Here is an 18,886-nt window from a genome sequence, read left to right as displayed (position 1 = left end):
TCTTTATCTTATTGGTGTGATCTCTGTTAGTGAAACAATAACTGCATCCAAGATGGACACTGCTGTCGAGGCTGTTTTAAATCGATTACAAGCAACAACTCAAAGTTTGTGTCTATCTCACTCGACCCCGCTCTTAGGCAGAATGTATACTTCTGCGCTGAATCAACGCTGTACCTACGGCATAGGCTTTGCGTCTAGAGCCTACGCCATAGCCTGATGTGCACCTCCTCTGAAATGTAACTACACATCACGGTGACGCAGACCTCCTGTCTATTTCTGTAAGCTGAAACCATTTCCCTCAGTGGAAACAAAGCTTTCATTTACTTTAATTTCACAGATAAGAAACAATAAATTGTGAAGACAATAAAGCCTCCACAAAAATAGCATTTTAAGTCTTGTGTGTGATTTATCCTGGCTTCATATGAGCAGAGGAAATCTCTGCTCGTCACTAGGCTAATTTATACAATGTAAAATGCCATAAGCTGGCGCTAATAACGTTAGCATGTTGTATTTGTTTGGAAAACGTGTTTAGTATAAGACAGTTGTTTTGTCAGTGAACCTTGTGAGTTGTAATGGAGCCAAATTTTGGAACGTTACCTTTGTTAAATGTTGCTGTTGTCCCTGGCTTCCTATGAGCAGAGGAAAGTCCGCTAGCTGCTAGGCTAATTTATACAATGTAAAATGCCATAGGCTGGCACTAATAACGTTAGCATGTTATATTTGTTTGGAAAATGTGTTTAGTATAAGACAGTTGTTTTGTTGGTGAACCTTGTGAGTTGTAATGGAGCCGAATTTTGTAACGTTAACTTTGTTAAATGTTGCTGTTGTCCCTGGTTTAGAGGAAAAGATCGCTAGCTGCTAGGGTAATTTATACAATGTAAAATGCCATAGGCTCGTGCTAAAAACATTAGCCTGTCTGTGCATGCTGAGAGTTATAGTGAAGCTGATTTGTGTACTTGTGTTTGAAACGGTCTCTATTAAGCCATGTTTAATGTGTGTTTAATGTGTGTTTTGAATCAACTAAACTTTACAGCACTTCACAGAAACCTCCGCTGCCAACTAGTGTTTTGGAGGTGTAAGTGCAGAGTGACACAGACACACCACCGCACAAGTATAAGCGCTCACAACAGCACAGGCCTCAGTGTGTGCTTAAAATGACGTCAGATTTAGATGGCTAATGTGGGTCTAGTGCTGGTTAGGGAGGATCAAATTCCCCTTTCCCGCAGAAATAGGTTAGAGTGGGCACAGTGTCAGGCTAAAGATGGAGATAAACGATTTGACAATTCTGTCTAATATCAGACTATTTCTTTACATATGGGCACCTTGGACAATGATACTGAACAAAATAAAGTCACACTGAAAGTGTCCTTCCAGATAGAAATGACAAAGAGAAAACTGCACATGGAAATAGACAGACAAAAAGAGTGAAAGAGGTGAGGCAGAAGATTACCACATTTAGAGGGAGTGAGGTGAGAATGAGCGAGACGAGACAGAGATAAACAGAGAAGGAGGGGGGGAGAGGGAAGGACATAGAGAGGTGGAGAACAAGAGAGAAAAACAAGGCTAGACAGGGAATCAGACGGTCACAGCATCAGAGGCAGACTGACCAGCGAGACACAATGAGGAGCTGATAGATGATTAGGAAATGCAGGAGAAAAAAAAGAGTCAAGGATGCACTTCTTGTACCTTCTCGTTCAGCCCGGAACACGAAGGTTCGTAGGGAAGTGACCACCTCAAACTTGTTGTCACCCAGTCCTCGCACCTGTCTGATCGCACTGGCCAGGATCATACCTTTGGAGTACATCTCCTAAACACAGAGAGACACATAACCACACAGATGTGAGGTAAAAACACACACTAAATAGGTATATCAGACACACACGCAGCATCATGCATACTAACAATGTCACTGAATTGTTGCTTATTCCTATTATCCTATTGCATCTGTAGACCCACAATTACCATTTTCAAGCGCATTGTTTGCATCAATAGATGTGTAATTCTGAGTTGTATTACCGTCGGCAAGGATCGCATTCAATTTGAAACACCACTGACAGACATCCTCATCAAACTGGAGCCGTAGCCCATCAATACAGCGTCAAATTTATTTGCAGAAATAGCTTCCCTGTTCTCTTTCAAGCGAGAACTTTGATAAATGGCACAGAGCGCTTGGACAAGAAGCATCTCAATCAAAAAGCTGCTGCAGGAATACAAACAGGAAGCTGTAAGTATATGTTTTCATATGAGCTGTATACCGTTAAAGAGGACCTATTATGCTCATTGTCAGGTTCATGCTTGTATTCTGGGTTTCAACTAGAACATGTTTATGTGCTTTGATGTTCAAAAAACACTTTATATTCTTCCTACTGTCTGTGCCGGATCACCTGTGCTCACCCTCTGTCTGAGACGCTTTCCTTTAGCACCTGTCTATCTAGGCCCCCCCTCCCAAGAGCCCAGCCTGCTCTGACTGGTCAGTATTTCCAGGCCTTCCCTATCTCAGGATCTCTGCATTGCCAGAGACCACTGAAAAACCGAGACGGACCACTTCATTTCCTGTGTCTGTGTCACACTGCCCTGCCCCTATAAGAGACTATAGCGGCCCTGAGTCTATTCATTCCAATGGGAGAAGTGACCGTAAGTACAGATTATTTCTGTTTCAAGAAGGTATATAATCCAAAATCAGGGAGAAATTAACAACATTGGCAACCAAGATTACATGTTTCCCTAACGTTAGCATGTAGCTACATGTAGCAGTTTATTTGCAGCCGAGGATTTACTGTAAGGGAGTATAGCACCACGTTTTACCATGACATATCACCAATTAAAGCTTCTACACACAACCTGACATGTTCCAGAAGAAATATAATCAAAAAATCAGGGAGAAATTAACAACACTGGCAACCAAGTTTACATGTTTCTCTAACGTTAGCATGTAGCTACATGTAGCAGTTTATTTGCAGCCGAGGATTTACTGTAAGGGAGTATAGCACCACGTTTTACCATGACATATCACCAATTAAAGCTTCTACACACAACCAGACATGTTCCAGAAGAAATATAATCAAAAAATCAGAGAGAAATTAACAACATAGGCAACCAAGATTACATGTTTCCCTGATGTTAGCATGTAGCTTCATGTAGTGGCGTACTCGCAGTGAAACAAAGTCATGTTATCTTGCCATTTTCTACCAAGAAAGTCACCAATAAAAACTTCTAAATCAAAATCTTCACAACTGGAAGCATTCCAGCTGGGAAATGATGCTGATGTTAGCATGTAGCTACATGTAGCACTGTTGGCTATGTATAGTAAACACTTACAGTTCCATGCCTGGAGCATATGAACATATAAATAAAGCTGTCATGAGCTGATGTCAGCTTGTCTTGAAAGTAGAAAAAACTGTCGGAAACAAAGTACACTGGCAACCAAGATTACATGGTTCCCTGCCGTTAGCATGTAGCTACATGTAGCAGTGGACTTCCAGCAGGGAAATGGCCGTACAGCATCACCTTTCCACATTAAAAATCAACAATAAAACCCTATAAATCAGATTTCACATTCGTACATGTCCAAAATGATCCAAAATCAGGAAGGAGTCAACAACATCAGCAACAAAGATACATGTTTGCCTGACGTCAGCTGCATGTAAATACTTCAATACTGCATCACAAGTTGACATCATCTTGTAGAGAAAGGAGAACAAACTTTGGAAACAGAGAATTCAGAACAGTCTAAGATTACTTTTACATACGTCTACCTTATTATGTGAAACTTAAGCCGAGTTTAATATGAACATCTGACATTGTACATTATACATATATGACAGAAAATAAGAACAAACATCGTATGTCCCTTTAAGCCAGCCAGAATACATTCCCCTTAATGTGATCCTTGACATGAACACATGTTACTCTAATTATAAACTTAAATATATGTTATTTGAAATGTTGGCGCAGCAAACAGCCCCGAAAGTTAATCACACTGCATTAAAGAAACCCAAAACACCAGAATAGCACACATAGAGCACAGTCATTTGGGTGTTAGGAGACATCATAAAACAAATCTACAAGCTGAAAACAAACTTCTCAAATATTTAAAAAGAAGCAGGCACACTGTAGTGGGGATTTGGGTAAAGCACAGGAAGCGCTTGTTGGGTAAAGTGGGATTGGGCTGTGTGTGCATTGTTTCATTACCCCCCATGTTTTCCCCCATGCAGCAGCTCTAGTGGAGGCATCCAAATAAGGAGGATGTTGCACTGGAGGCTTCGTGACCCTCTTTACAGCCTCCCTTGACAATGGCAATTAAAGTACTGGGTCATTGTCAATATGAAAAAGAGACAGACGGAGCAAGAAAAAGAAATCAAACGTCAATATTATCACTTCTAAAGAAGCAAGGACAGACCGGCAGCGCCGCTGAATCAGTATTCACACCGTGATGTGGCGAGGATAACAGAGAAATGCCCTTAAAGTAGTTTGAAAAAGCTGAGAACATGTCAGATTGTAATGTTCTTGCAATGGAGTGAACCGGAGGACAGTGCATTACACTTCTGTAGCGGCGTGAAAATCACCGGGTTATAAAAAAGGAAAAGAAAGGGGTCGTTGCAGACATTGCATTATTCATGTCGATAATGTCATTATCATTGCAAAGTATGGGAAAAAAAAAAAAACAGACGTCCCTTTTTTTTCCTCTCTGTCGCTCTTCAACGGGCTTGACCTGAATTTTGATTCTCTGCAGTCCTGTGCACAATGTAATGGCTTGTGGTGATTGCCATGCACAATACTGCACGTTTGCTCCACTGTACCGCCGCCGCCGACGTATTCTGCGAAGACACAGAGCGCAAGGGGAAGCAGAGGATGAATTGAGGAAGAGAAAGAAAGTGAACTCCTGACTCCCTCTCGCCATTCTTAATTAATCCAGTGACCTTGCCAGCCACAAAAGCCTATTTCTAGAGACCATACAGCCAAAAATATACCAGCCGGCACAGTCAGTTAAGGAGAGCGGGGGCGGAAGGATGGATGGATGGATGGATGGAGGGAGCGTGAAATTTGAAGAAAAAAAGAGAAATTAGGTTTGTGTGAAAGGCCAAGGAGAGGACTGAGAGAAAGAAAATGAAAAAGAGTGCGTAGATGGGGAAAGAAAAGATAAAAACAGAAGAGGTAATGGTGGAATTCCATCATCAGGAAGCGGAGAGGAAAGAGAGACATCATGGCGAAATGAAGACGCCTAAGAGGGTCAGGGAGGGGTCCTTCTCATATTAAAGCAGGATGTTAACAATGGCAAGAAGTGGCTCAACCTAATTACCGACAGCCAGCCTTGTGCGTTTCGCTCCCCGGGAGTTTCACACCAATATCTCCCCCTTTTCTCGCTGTCTAAATTTAGCTTGACGTTAAAGGAAGGTGAGGAGGGGAGAAAGTGTGCGTGGATGGATTGGCTCGGTGGCTGATAATTACACCCCGGTATGGGTTAACGGTAATTAATTGTTTTAATTCTACTTTCGGGGTCACGGAGGAGGGAGTTGTTTAATTGCGAGTTGTGCATCTGTAAATACTCTGACAGCGGAGTCAGCGCGGGGACGATGAAAAGGAGCGGTCAGCGTTAAGACGGCGGATTCAGACATTGCTGCCGCCCACACACACACACACACACACACGTAATGTTTATAGACTAATCTCAAGAGGAAGGACTGCCAAGGAAGCAATGAGGCCTAACTATCTCTCTTTCTTCAATAACAGACACACCTGACTCGCCTCCCTCTGCCAAAGATCTCCTCCACACTCATTTCCCTTCACTCTGACCTCCCTCCCACTCCCAACTCCCTCACTCCCACGTCCTCTCCTTCTACCCTCCCAACATTTGTCAACCCGTGTCATTTTGCAGGGCGGTGTCACTCCTGGTTTTTGTGTGTGTGTGTGTGGAGGTGCCTATCCTGCGTTGATAACTATGTCTCCTTTCTTTTCAAAAACAACCTGGTAAACTTCAGGAAACAATTAAGGCAGAGCAATGGAGCTAAAGCCTACAATAACGGGGGCGGCGTGTGGAGAAAGCAGGGAAGAGGGTAAAGAGGGTGGAAAGAGTTTTACCACCAGCATGGAGTTAAGGTTCTGGCACCTCCAGAGCATTTTTCAGTGGAGGCATGGGGACACCAACTGGCCGCAGCACACAACTGCAGCTTGGAGGAAATGCCTGTGGGCAACAATGCATCCTTACTCAGTGTTTCAGCAAGTGGGGTGCCTTAAGGATTTTTGAAGATGTTGCTTCCTGGCAGAGCTGTTTTGAGACAAGTCCAAGTAGTAAGTCTTTATAAAGTAAGTAGGCTGCAAGACTTTCAGGTCTCTGAATGCTGACCACTAACATAAAACACAACACTGTCATTTCAACCTGTGTAAACTGATTTTATATCTGAGACTAAATATTTTAGCTCTAATAGTTAAATATTGAGTTTGTGTGTGTCACTGTCTTATTTATTTTTAAATGTTCCAGGCATTAATGGAAGTCAAAAACTGATACTAGTGGTATCAGGTTTGGGATTATGATGAAAGGGGACCTATTGGGCTTTTCCTTATTCGCTGTCAAATATATGATTCTACAGAGTTGGATGCTCATATTAAACATATGAGATGACATGTTTCAGATAACGAGGTAAACATATGTAAACGTAATCCCTGTGAGCAAAAACCTCAGGCTTCAAGCATCACTATACTGTTTCCAACAATTTTTCAACTTTCAAGACAAGCTGACGTCAGCTCATGACAGATTTCTTAATATGTTCATCTGCTCCAGGCATGTGTGTTTACTATACGTAGCCTGCATTGCTACATGTAGCTACATGCTAACATCAGGATCATATTCCTGCTGGACTGTGTCCATTTGTAAAGATTTTCGTGGTAGAAAATCACCAATACTCGAAACTTTCACATGACTTTTTGACACTGCAAGTACACTGCTGAATGTAGCTCCATGCTAACATCAGGGAAACATGTCATCTTGGCTGAAGATGTTGTTAATCTTTCTCTCATTTCATATCATATTTCTGCTATAAAATGTCCAGTTGTGAAGATTTTGATTTAGAAGCTTTTATTCATCATTTTACAGTAGAAAGCGCCACCATACTCTGCTGCAAGTACATTGCTACGTGTACCTTTATGCTAACGTCGGAAAAATATGTAATCTTGCTTGCTGATATTGTTAATTTCTCCCTGATTATGGATCAAATTCCTGCTGGGACATGTCTCTTTGTGTTTAGGATCTATTATTTGGTGATTTCTAACAATACAAATTGCCACTGTACACTGCTACATTTAGCCACATGCTAACGTCAAGGAAATATGTAACCTGGGTCACAGATGTTGTTAACTTCTCCCTTGATTCAGATCATATTCCTGATGGAAAATGTCTGGCTGTGTTACAAAGCATTAAAGACCGTTTTGAATACTCAATTTTTTTCTACTTTGTCTACAAGATGGCGTAAACTTGTGGTGAATTCCTTTATAAGGTTATCTGCTGCAGGCACGCCGAAGCAAGTATTTATATTACACTGCTACATGTAGCTACATGCTAATGTCAGGTAAACATGTAATCTTGGTTGCTGATGTTGTTAATTTCATCCCAATTTCAAATGATATTCCTGGTAGAACACGTGCTGATGTGAAGACTTTGGTTTAGAAGCTTTCACTAGTGATTTTTAACATGAAAAAGTGACGCTATATATGCCATTACAGTCCCTGCTACATGTAGCTACATGCTAACTACAGGGAAACCTGCAATCTTGGTTGCCAGTGTTGTTAACTTCTCCCAAGTTTCTGATCATATATTTCTGCTGGACCACGTGCGGAGGTAAAGATTTTGGTTTAGAAGCTTTTATTGGTGATTTTTAACGTGATGGTATACTCCATTATGGTCACTCCCCAGCTGCAAGTCTCCAGCTACACGTAGCTACACGCTAACATCAGGGTAACCTGTAATCTTGGTTGCCAAAGTTGGTAATTTCTCCCCAGTTTGAGATCAGATTCCTGCTGGGATATGACCAGTTCCGCGGTTGCAATGACAGTGCCGCAGTGAGTGCAGCTGTTAAAAACTCAGAGTTGCTTATCAGTCAGAGCAGACTGGGCTTTTTCGAGAGTAGGGCTTAGAGAGACAGGTGCTAAAAAGGAGCAACTCAAGACAGAGGGTGAAAACAGGTGTTCCTGCAAAGACACTAAAAGGAAAATTATGTGTTACATCTGAGCATGGTCTAGTAGAAACCCAAAGTACAAGTATTTCTGGGCTACAGTTTACCTTCTACCATTGATATTACTGGCGCTATTAGCAAGCAGTTGCTTATATACACAGAGCAATTTTAGCATTTATTAAAAGTCATGACTGTGTACACCAAAATAACATTAGGTCCCAATATTTAACTTCTAGTAGCGTACAGTGCTTGCTGAGGCTGAAAATAAAGTTTATGATAAAGATGATGAGAGCAGTAAAATCAAACCCTGTAAAATAGCAGGCCAGACAACCAAAACAATGAGCTGAAAGATACTATATAAAGCTCAGTAGCTGAGGGAAACTGCAGAGATGGGTAATAATTATCGAGACAGGTGTGACTGCAGCCGTGGCGTGGTGTTACTGTCGGGCTTGACAGGAGTGCCCACTAGTGTGATCGGCGTGTGGGGCACAAGAATGGTTACTTAGAGGGATCCACTCCTCTAACATTAATGCACAGCTGGAACTGGCTCATACCACTGTTAGTATTACTTCATTGTGAATGCACACAAAAAATGACAACTGTAACAGAATTAACCCCAATCCTTTTGGGGATCACAGCCTGCAAGATAGCTTGCAAGCTAGCAATACATGTTTCACTACCAGCATTACATTATTATGGTGCATTCCGTTTGTACTGGGAAGTCGGAGTTCCCAGTCAGAAATTTTAACTGGAGTACCCCCTGAAGTCGAATTACCAAATTGGAAAGTTGGAGGAACCTCACCAATCCTGACCTCAAAATCCAACATGGCTGCTCCGTGCATCAACACCAGTGAAAGCTGTAGTAGTATACGGTCTGTTATCACTTATGTTTTATTTATGTGACACTGAAACAGTCATACACACAGTCCTGTCTATCTGCCAACAATGGCTAACCCAGCTTGAACTGGTATTGCTTTAAACATCGAGTGTGACACCATTCCCACTAAACTCCGAGGTAAAAGAAATGCAGCACAAGCATCAATAGATGTTGAATTGCTTGCTAAAAGCTAACTAGCAAGCTAGCACTACATGTTATGTTTCTACCAGCATAACATTATAAGTATCAGTAGAGGCTGAATTGCTTGCTAGAAGCTAGCAAGCGAGCTAGCACTCGATGTTTCACAAACATCATTACATTATTAGCTACAATAGATACTGAATTACTTGTTAAAAGCTAGCTAACAAGCTGGCATTCAATGTTTCAAAAAACAGCATTACATTATTAGCGTCAATGGATGCTGAATTGCTTGCTAGACGCTAGCTAGCAAGTTAGCAATAAATGTTTCACAAACAATATGAACATCAATGGATGCTGAATTGTTTGCTAAAAGCTAGCTAGCAAGTAATGACTTAAAGTTTCATGAACAGCATTACATTATTAGTGTCAGTGGATGTTGAATTGCTTGCTAGAAGCTAGTTAGCAAGTTAGCACTAAATGTTTCACAAACAGTATTACTTTATAAACATCAGTGGATGCTGAATTGTTTGCTAAAAGCTAGCTAGCAAGCTATGACTTAAAGTTTCATGAATAGCATTACATTATTAGTGTCAGTGGATGTTGAATTGCTTGCTACATGTAGAAGCTAGTTAGCAAGCTTGCCCTCAATGTTTCACTGACCACATTACATTATTAGTGTCAATGGGTGTTGAATTGCTTGATAAAAGCTAGCTAGCAAGCTAATAGCAAGCTAAGTAGCCTTATTAAGTTGACAAATTACTTGTGTTGATGTGACACTTTTTGATAGTTTGCCACACTTGTTTCATTTCAGTCCCAAATAACAGCGAAATGATTTAATTTAATTTAATTAGACAAAAAGTAAGTTGAAATTTACTTAAAACCAAATGCATAGCCAGTTACTTCATGAACAGGACAACAAAGCAGTCAGCTACTGGGCAAAAAAAACAGTATAAAGTACCGCTATACTCTATGTCATTTTCCCAGTGCTACATGTAGCTACATGCTACTGTGTACATGCCCCACATTACCCAATGAGCCAAGCTGATTAGTTTGGGATACGCCACTACAAGCAAACCCTTTTTGGCTTTTATGTTATAATTTAATCCTTTGCCACATAAAAACATTGATGAGTGTAGCTTCAAGGAAACTTGTTTTTTACTACTTTACTAGAGATTGATTAAAATTCAAGGTAAATCTACCTGACAAGCAGCACTAAATTGCAATTGTATCTATTTTTGAACATCTCTCTGTATGATATTCAAACTCCTGGACATCAGAATATGACCAGGCCGTGTCATGCATAAGAAAATAAACACCTGGAAATGTAAGAAACCATGAAATCATGTTTTAGATACACCGCAGATTGCTACTGAATATGTCACATACTTTGAGCAGAGAGGAAAATGAAAAAAGAAACACTCTGGGTATTACAGTAAGCTTCAGCACAGTCATCTTGGGAAAACACAGGAGGGAGTAAGCAGAGGAGCTTTCAGGCTTGGAAAGAGAGAGCTTTGCAGCGTCAGACAGACACACAGACAATCAGGCAGACTGATACACTCAAAGACTGATCCCTGATCCTAAAACCTCATCTCCCCTTTGGCCTTCTATTCAGCCTCCACCCCACCTCCCCCATCCTCTCATCCCTTCATCCCTCCTAGCCATTCTCCTCGCTTCCTCCCCTCGCTAACCTGAAGCCAGGCTTTGGACTGTTTTCACAAACACACACACACCCACACACATATACACACACACACACAGACATGCATGACACCACGCCAGGACCCTGAAGACTACATCTCAGGCCCAAAGCATTCTCCCGAGTCAATCCTGGTGTTGACGAAATCAGGCGAAAGGGGTGATTGATGAGACGGATTGGATACATCGCTGCAGTGAGGGAGAAGTGAGACTGAGGATCTCGCTACTCTCCCACGCCACCTCCGCTACCCTGGTGATGACATCACCGCGGCCAGAGACCTTCAAGCTGCGACTGTGATTAAGTGCGATTAGTTCTGTCTGGGGCTGACAGATCCCAGAGGATTTCAAACTACAAAAGAGTTTTTCGGTTGTTGAAAGTTGGAGAAAGAGAACAAGCATGGGAATCTGTCAGCGTGGAGGTATTTCTATTTTTGTGTACGGGTAGTAAAGACTGGACAACACTGGAGTTCCTGGTTTCATCTAAGGCCCAGTCTACACATCGACAGATATTTTTGATAGATATTCAATAATATCAGACATTCACTTTTCAAAATATCTTGGTCCACGCTAGAACACAAAAATGACTCCGAACGCCTGCTGGCTGTCTTCTGCAGTCTCCCCTCCTCACAAAGGTAGTGTACAGGCTGATGTTACCTTATTCAAAACACCTACTGGAGATCTAATCACTGCTGATCAAATGTAAAGATTAAGGAGTTCAACTCAAAGATATAAGTGGCCCAAGAGTTTTACATCCAAGCCTAAGTGACAACAATCCCATTCTGGAAAGTGCCCCACAATCTGCTGGTTCCACCAGCGCTGATCCAAAACCATTGTTTCTGGTGGACTTTAAACTGCGACGCAAAGACACACGGTACAGCAGGTGAATCATTTCGTCCTCAGAGTGGTGCAGTAATATAAAGTCTAAGGGTGCTTTCACACCTAGAGTTGTGTTGTTTTAATCTGAATCAGGGACTGAGTTCGTCACAAAGTTGTATAATTGCCTAGAGTTGGTTCGTGTTCTCACGGCAGCATTTACAAGAGGACCAGATCAAATGCCTTGTACAAGAAAGCTCCTCTTGATTGGTCAGAATTTCCATGTGGGAAAAATCCAGGAAGTAAAGCAAACGTTGAAGAAGAGTACACTTGCAAGATAAATGTGACACTTTCTAATGTCACAATGGAGGGACAACTACGCAGGTTGATTTTAGCGCTGCTCATCGTGGACTATATTGCTGTCATTGTTCATTTTAGTCAAACCATACAGTTTGAAAACGAGGCGCGGCTCCAACTAGAAAACAATGTTTTGATGCATTGGATGTGCTGAATGTGCATATTAAGGCAGTACAGGAGGAGGTGCACATTAATAATCCTCCAGGACTGTAACATGCTCATGTTTAACCCAAACAATGTGTCATGTGACTGCAGTTGGTTCAGATCCAGGTCGGAACACCTTCTCACCACAAATGAACCGCACCAGAGTTCGTTTGTAAGCGGACCGAGACCACCTCTTCAAGAAGGTCTTGGTCTACTCCAAAGTTAAAAGGAAGTGAAACTGTTACCGCAGTGTCGTCAAACGTCATGAATTATTCACTGTAAGCTGGAGACAATCTAACAGCTCTCCAGTCCACATATTAATGATATTTGCAAGTTACACAAGAGCTGCATGCACGCAAAGTGTGACTAAATAGTAGGGTTTCAGAGCCACAGGAAAGAGCGAGAGAACCAAAACACAGAAGTGAATCTCATGCCGGTGGCTTCAAAAACAATGCGACCATTTATACTCAATGTTCATGATACAATATATACAATGAAAAGGCCACAATCGATTATTCAAATAATCGCCCAGTCCTGTTTATAAGGCCAATGGGGTCTGTCTCAGACCTCTGCAGCTGCCAGACAACATACTATAAGGGCCTTTTCCTCAAAGTCATGACTTGGTGACAGTCACTATGTGATGTGACGTATTTTTGTTAATATCTGGAGTGCAAAAACAATTCTGATATTACTTAAAAGCTGAGGCTTCTTTTTCCAACAGTGTCTGGATGGAGAGGGACTGCACGTTAAATAGGGGGATGGCGTTCCCCCTTGTCCACCCTCAAATTGCCTCCCGACTGCAGGTACGTACAAAGATAAGTCGTATATTTATGTGGTCCCATGCAGAGGTAGGTTTTATGTGTATATATAATGTAATTAGAGTGAGCTAGGCTATGCTACATCTTGCCAACAGGTAAGTGCAAGAATAGAAGTATAGAGAGTAGAAAGTAAAAACACAGTACAGATTTGTGACAAAAGAAATGTGGACTTTCCTTTGAACAGCTTAATTCAGTTTGACAAAAAGAAATTAAAAGTGGATAATGACATTGGATCAAATGTTTGTGGCAAGTTACCTTTTCACTCATTAACGCAAACTGCTAATCAGCCAATCACGTGGCGGCAACTCAGTGCATTTAGGCATGTAGACATGGTCAAGATGACCTGCTGAGCATCAGAATGGGGAAGAAAAGTGATTTAAGTGACTCTGAACATGGCATGGTTGTTGGTGTCTACTGGGGTTTTCACACATCTCTAGGGTTTACAGAGGATGGTCCCAAAAAGAGAAAATATGCAGTGAGCCAAAATGCCTTGTTGATGCCAGAGGTCAGAGGTCAGAGGAGAACGGCCAGACTGGTTCAAGATGATAGAAAGGCAACAGGAAGTCAAATAACCACTGGGTACAACCAAGGTGTGCAGAAGACCATCTCTGAAGCAACAACACCTTGTCCAACCTTGAAGCAGATGGGCTACAGCAGCAGAAGACCACACCAGGTGCCACTCCTGTCAGCTAACAACAGGAAACTGAGGCTACAGTTCACACAGGCTCACCAAAACTGGACAACAGAAGATTGGAAAAACGTTGCCTGGTCTGATGAGTCTGGATTTCTGCTGCCACATTCAGATGGTAGGGTCAGAATTTGGCGTCATGGGTCCATCCTGCCTTGTATCAACGCTTCAGGCTGCTGCTGGTGGTGTAATGGTGTGGGGGAGATTTTCTTAGTACCAACTGAGCATGGTTTAAACACCACAGCCTACCTGAGTATTGTTGCTGACCGTGTCCATCCCTTTATGACCACAGTGTACCCATCTTCTGATGGCTACTTCCAGCAGGATAACGCACCATGTCACAAAGCTCAGATCATCTCAAACATGACAATGAGTTCACTGTACTCCAATGGCCTCCACAGTCACCAGATCTCAGTCCAATAGAGCACCTTTGGGATGTGGTGGAACGGGAGATTCTCATCATGGATGTGCAGCAACTGTGTGACGCTATCATGTCAATATGGACCAAAATCTCTGAGGAATGTTTCCAGCACCTTGTTGAATCTATGCCATTAAGAGTTAAGGCAGGTCCGAAGACAAAAGGGGTCCAACCAAAACACTATGTAGCGATGTTTTGCAACTGTTGGAGCTGGCTTTAGCTACTTTCCATTGAAAATAGTTAACAAAACTGCTTCCAGTTGGAGCACACTGGGGACAGGAGAAAAATGTTGTCATCTTAAAATCAATAGACCTGGTCTGAAATCAGTTGGGTGAGTTTTGCACCGCTGAAAAACGGGATGAAAAATGACTTGTAATGGGAGCAGCTGTTTTTGAGCCTGCACTCGGTATAACCGCACACACACACGCATGTCTCTGCACTGTGAGGGAGAGAAAGCCACCAGCACATTTCAATTCCTGACATAAAGTGGTGCTGAGAGACTTCCTGTCTGTCCATGCAATCTTCCTCTACCCCCGCGCTCGCTCTGTGGAGGTGGCGCTGGGTGGCACACGGGGTGGTGCGGGGCCTCAGCTGGCCGCACAAAGCAGGGATGACAGAGAGATTGTGCTCGACCTTTCCGCTCACCCGAAACATGATGAAGCCCTCTGCTTTCTCAGAGGGGAGAGTCACATTGGCAGGATGACTTTAAAAAGTCCAAACAACAATCTCTGTTCCCCCTCACACACATACACACTCACACACACACACACACACACACACACACACACACAAAGGCAAACTTTCATCTTTCCAAAAACTGCCGTGCCTCCGCCGACAGTGACACAGAGTATAAAGTGCTGACTCGCTGGCCTCCCTGCCGATTCCCACTCTGCCGGCGACGGAGCGTGTCCTGATAAATAAAGCAACAAATGCAATGGAAAGAAAAAAACGAGGGGAAAGAGAAAGAGAAGAGGCCAGGGGAGCGAGAGAGCATGGAGGGCTATAATTAGTAAGTGATTAACGAGCAGGCATCAGACAGGTCCCACATCATTGATTGTGATGTTGTGCAATGCTGCTGCAGTGAAAACGAGCTGGCCCTGGGAAGGGGCGCGGAGGTCACGCTCACACACACACAGCCTGTTGTTTTGTTTTTTTTCTCTTGGTGCAAGATACATCCAACAGTCATTAGCACGAACACAAAGGTAAAGCACATTATGTCAGATAGGTTACGGCCTCTTGAGACTCGCTGGAGAACACCGAATTCAAGCACTAAAAGTTTTTCATAAAGGATAACAGCAGGGTTCATAAAAGTTTCAGCTCCTCAGATACAAACCGAGCACTCAACAGTTTTACATGTCGTTCTTCTTCCTTTCCAGGGAGCCAACGGAAACTATTAATTTCTGTTTGTTGTAATTAGTTAATTTTTGTGGGTTGTTACATCATTGTTGCGTGATAATGCAGTTTAAGGGCAGATTGATTTGCAGAGTCGGCACCGCATTACCTCTCAGGCTAGCTTTCAAAGCTCAATACTTTTGAGTACTGACTGAAACACATCCGCAGCATTAAGTATTGAAAAGAGTCTCAAAAGTTGGCATCGAGTGCTTGTTCAACTCTCTGATCAGATATTTCCTCTTCTAAAACAGAAACTTTTGCCAGTTTGAGTCTGTGTTTTATTTAGGTGGTGACAACTAGGGGTGGGAGATATGGCCCTAAAATAATATCATGATGGGATCTATATATATAAATCAACAGGTGATTTCCTTCTTTAGTAAAATCCTAAATGATTGAGGTTTTTTTCCACCTGGACCTTTATGCTCTGCCATTTCTCCTCTAATCATCACGCTGTAACCTGTGACAGGCTGTGATGACACCACAACTATCACACATTCACATGTATGTAGTTTTTTTGTTGAGCCGCGAGCATCACGTAGGTTTACATTACCAAAGGTTTATGACAAAATCACTCGAGATGCAAACCATCATGAGGGTCCGAAAAAGAGAAAATATCCAGTGACTGAATTTCCACTTGAGGATTCATAGTGTGTATCTTCTTCTGAATCGGCGTATGCCTTAAAAGGATAGTGCACCCAAAAAAGAAAATTCAGCCATTATCTACTCACCCATATACCGAGGGAGGCTCAGGTGAAGTTTTAGAGTCCTCACAACACTTGTGGAGATCCAAGGGGAGAGGAGGTAGCAACACAGCTCCACCTAATGGAGGCTGACGGCGTCCCAGATTGAAACGTCCAAGAACACATAATTGAAACCACAAAATATCTCCATACTGCTCGTCCGTAGTGATCCAAGTGTCCTGAAGCCCTGGCATAAAAAGTTTTGGTGTTTGGAAAAACGTCATTTAAACTCTGTTTTTAGCCTCATTGTAGCCTGTAGCTCTGACTGCTTCTCTGTGCACTGTATGTCGGGGCTTCAGGACACTTAGATCACTACGGACAAGCAGTATGGAGATATTGTGTGGTTCCAATTATGTGTTTTTGGACGTTTGAATCTGGGGTGCCGTCAGCCTCCATTAGGTGGAGTTGTGTTGCTACCCACTCTCCCCTTGGATCTCCGCAAGTGTTGTGAGGACTCTAAAACTTCCCCTGAGCCTCCCTCGGCATATGGGTGAGTAGATAATGGCTGAATTTTCATTTTTGGGTGCACTATCCCTTTAACATTGTGTAACACTGGTAACACAGACCACTATGGCAAGCCTATGTTGTATTTAACAATGATGCACTGAGCATTTTGACATATTTTGCCACATGTAAATTAAGGGTGAAAACTCTGTAGTACTGTAGTTGCCAGACAGATAATGAAAAGGAAATCATTAACAACATGCTGGCAAAAAAAAACTGTCTGCAGTGATGTGATCAGTGTTGGTGGGAACCCACTGGCGAGAGGTTTAAACATTACCCAGCTCTAATTACCTCACAACAATAACTTTAATGCAGGTACTATGTATTATGTTACAGAATTATTGTAATTTTTAATTACTCTTTCCAGGTCATTTCCCTGTTTGTTTTTAACTTACTTTTTTAAACTAACTCATTTTCCTGTTTTTAATTTTCTCGTTTTACAGATTTCCAATGCGTTGAAATGCGTGAAATCAAGCCAAGTTGCTCAGGTTTCAAAGGGTCCGCCAGGTGAGAGCAATGGCGTCACTGCGCACAGGTGCTCCCAAGTGGGCCCTGAGATAAACAAAGTTGAACTTTAGAAACACAGCTATCAACCCATATCTTTCCTTTCTTTCTTCTGTAAATATCAGTCTACAGTAAATACAGAAGAGAAGCTGATCATTTTAGTGCAGGGTGACCCAGAGCTGCTTCTTTGATTTATACGATAGGTCAGAGAGATGATGACCTCTCTGAAGTTAGAAAAAGTCAGATATTGAAACTTTGTCCTTTATTGGAATTCATTCTTTCCCCAACCTGGTGCCCTTTATCTACCAAAAACTGAGCATCACTCAGCTCACATCCCAGCTACATCTGCTGGTCTCGAGCAGCCCAATCAGCTGATTAGTCAGAGATCACATGATTCCTTTTTATGCAACCAATTGGCGAATCTCATTCAGGGCACCCTATTTAAACTGCTCTGGCCTGCCTACTGTTGCTGCTTCCTCTGCAAGCTGCTTTGCAACCTGCCTCCACCCCAGCTCCTCCTTTTCATGTTGTGTCTGACTTATCAATTTCATTTCTGTTTGTCACTGATGCTGCTCTGTTCTGTTCCCAGGGGTCTTTGCTGCTGCTCTCCCTGCCTTAGGCTTTCCATATAGGCGCATGGAAGGGCAGAGAGGTGTGCTCTCTCTGCCTTTGGCTTTCCATCTAGGCTCATGGAAGGGCAGAGAGGTTTGCGCTCTCTGCCCTTCCATGTAGGCTCGTGGAAGGGCAGAGAAGTTCCAGAACAGAGCCATACCACCAAATATCAAATTGCAAATGGAAATAAAGTTTTCTTTATCTAGACTGGTACTGACTGAAAGAAAGCACTGAAGACATTGAAGAGGATAACTTTCATACTCTGACTCAGTATATAAAACAATCATCTTGCACACGGTTGTAGTTTTGTTTGTTTTTTAGCGTGTATATTTTACTTAAATGTAATTATTTTGTCAACTGTTTGATCATTTTAGTTGTACGTATGTATGTTGACTTTGGAAGGGATGGGAGGTGGGTTTACAATGGAAGGTGTCACCTGTAATTCTGGACATTTTGCTCTGAATGGAAAAACCAAATAAAGTTTATTTTTAAAAAAGGCTTCCCAGACAAGGACAGTATTTTATGATACACTTAAAAACAACACCTGGGAGAAGATCTTGACAACCTGTGACTCCGGAGCCACATGCGGCTCCCTGTGGCTTTGAAATAAAACTATATGGAGTTAAATAACAGTTATTTTTTTTAACATTTAGATTTTCATTTGTCTTTGTTGTAGGCCTGAAGTGATTACTCCATTCTACAACTGTAAAAACGTGTAGCCTATACATCAAATTAAAAAATGTTTTAATGACTCATCAACTAAAACGTGTATCATTCATCGACGACCTGGTGCCTTTTCCTCTAAATTTTGCTAAACTTCCGTAGCGGTGGTTCGCCTGGGGTCTCTCTGGCAAGGCTAGTCATGGATTCCAAATCCAAAAAAGAAATGATTTGTGGACAGATGCATTTGCTTTCACCACCAACGCTGCAAAGTTAAAGTACTAAATAATCATAAAGTAGTCCATACCCATTGAGTGCACAGTTGCCCACGTACAGTTTCACATGGTGTGTGTTTGGG

General features: G+C 42.2%; 1 protein-coding gene across 8 annotated transcripts in view; it reads right to left on the bottom strand.

The window, feature by feature from the left end:
* Nucleotides 1-18,886, bottom strand: part of arap2 (ArfGAP with RhoGAP domain, ankyrin repeat and PH domain 2) — a 253,644-nt gene that overhangs the window by 208,576 nt on the left and 26,182 nt on the right. For all 8 annotated transcript variants that reach the window (XR_007448601.1, XR_007448602.1, XM_049568438.1 and 5 more), the window contains exon 8: nucleotides 1,687-1,807. Coding sequence is in view for 6 of the 8 variants with exons in the window: in XM_049568438.1 (XP_049424395.1) it covers nucleotides 1,687-1,807 (121 nt within the window). In the remaining 2 variants the exon portion in view is untranslated. The remainder of the gene's footprint in view (nucleotides 1-1,686; nucleotides 1,808-18,886) is intronic.

The sequence above is a fragment of the Epinephelus fuscoguttatus genome, linkage group LG23 (genome assembly GCF_011397635.1).
Source record: "Epinephelus fuscoguttatus linkage group LG23, E.fuscoguttatus.final_Chr_v1".
NCBI lineage: Eukaryota > Metazoa > Chordata > Actinopteri > Perciformes > Serranidae > Epinephelus > Epinephelus fuscoguttatus.
Note: the sequence above shows the minus strand (reverse complement) of the source record. Positions and strands in the feature narration are given on the sequence as shown.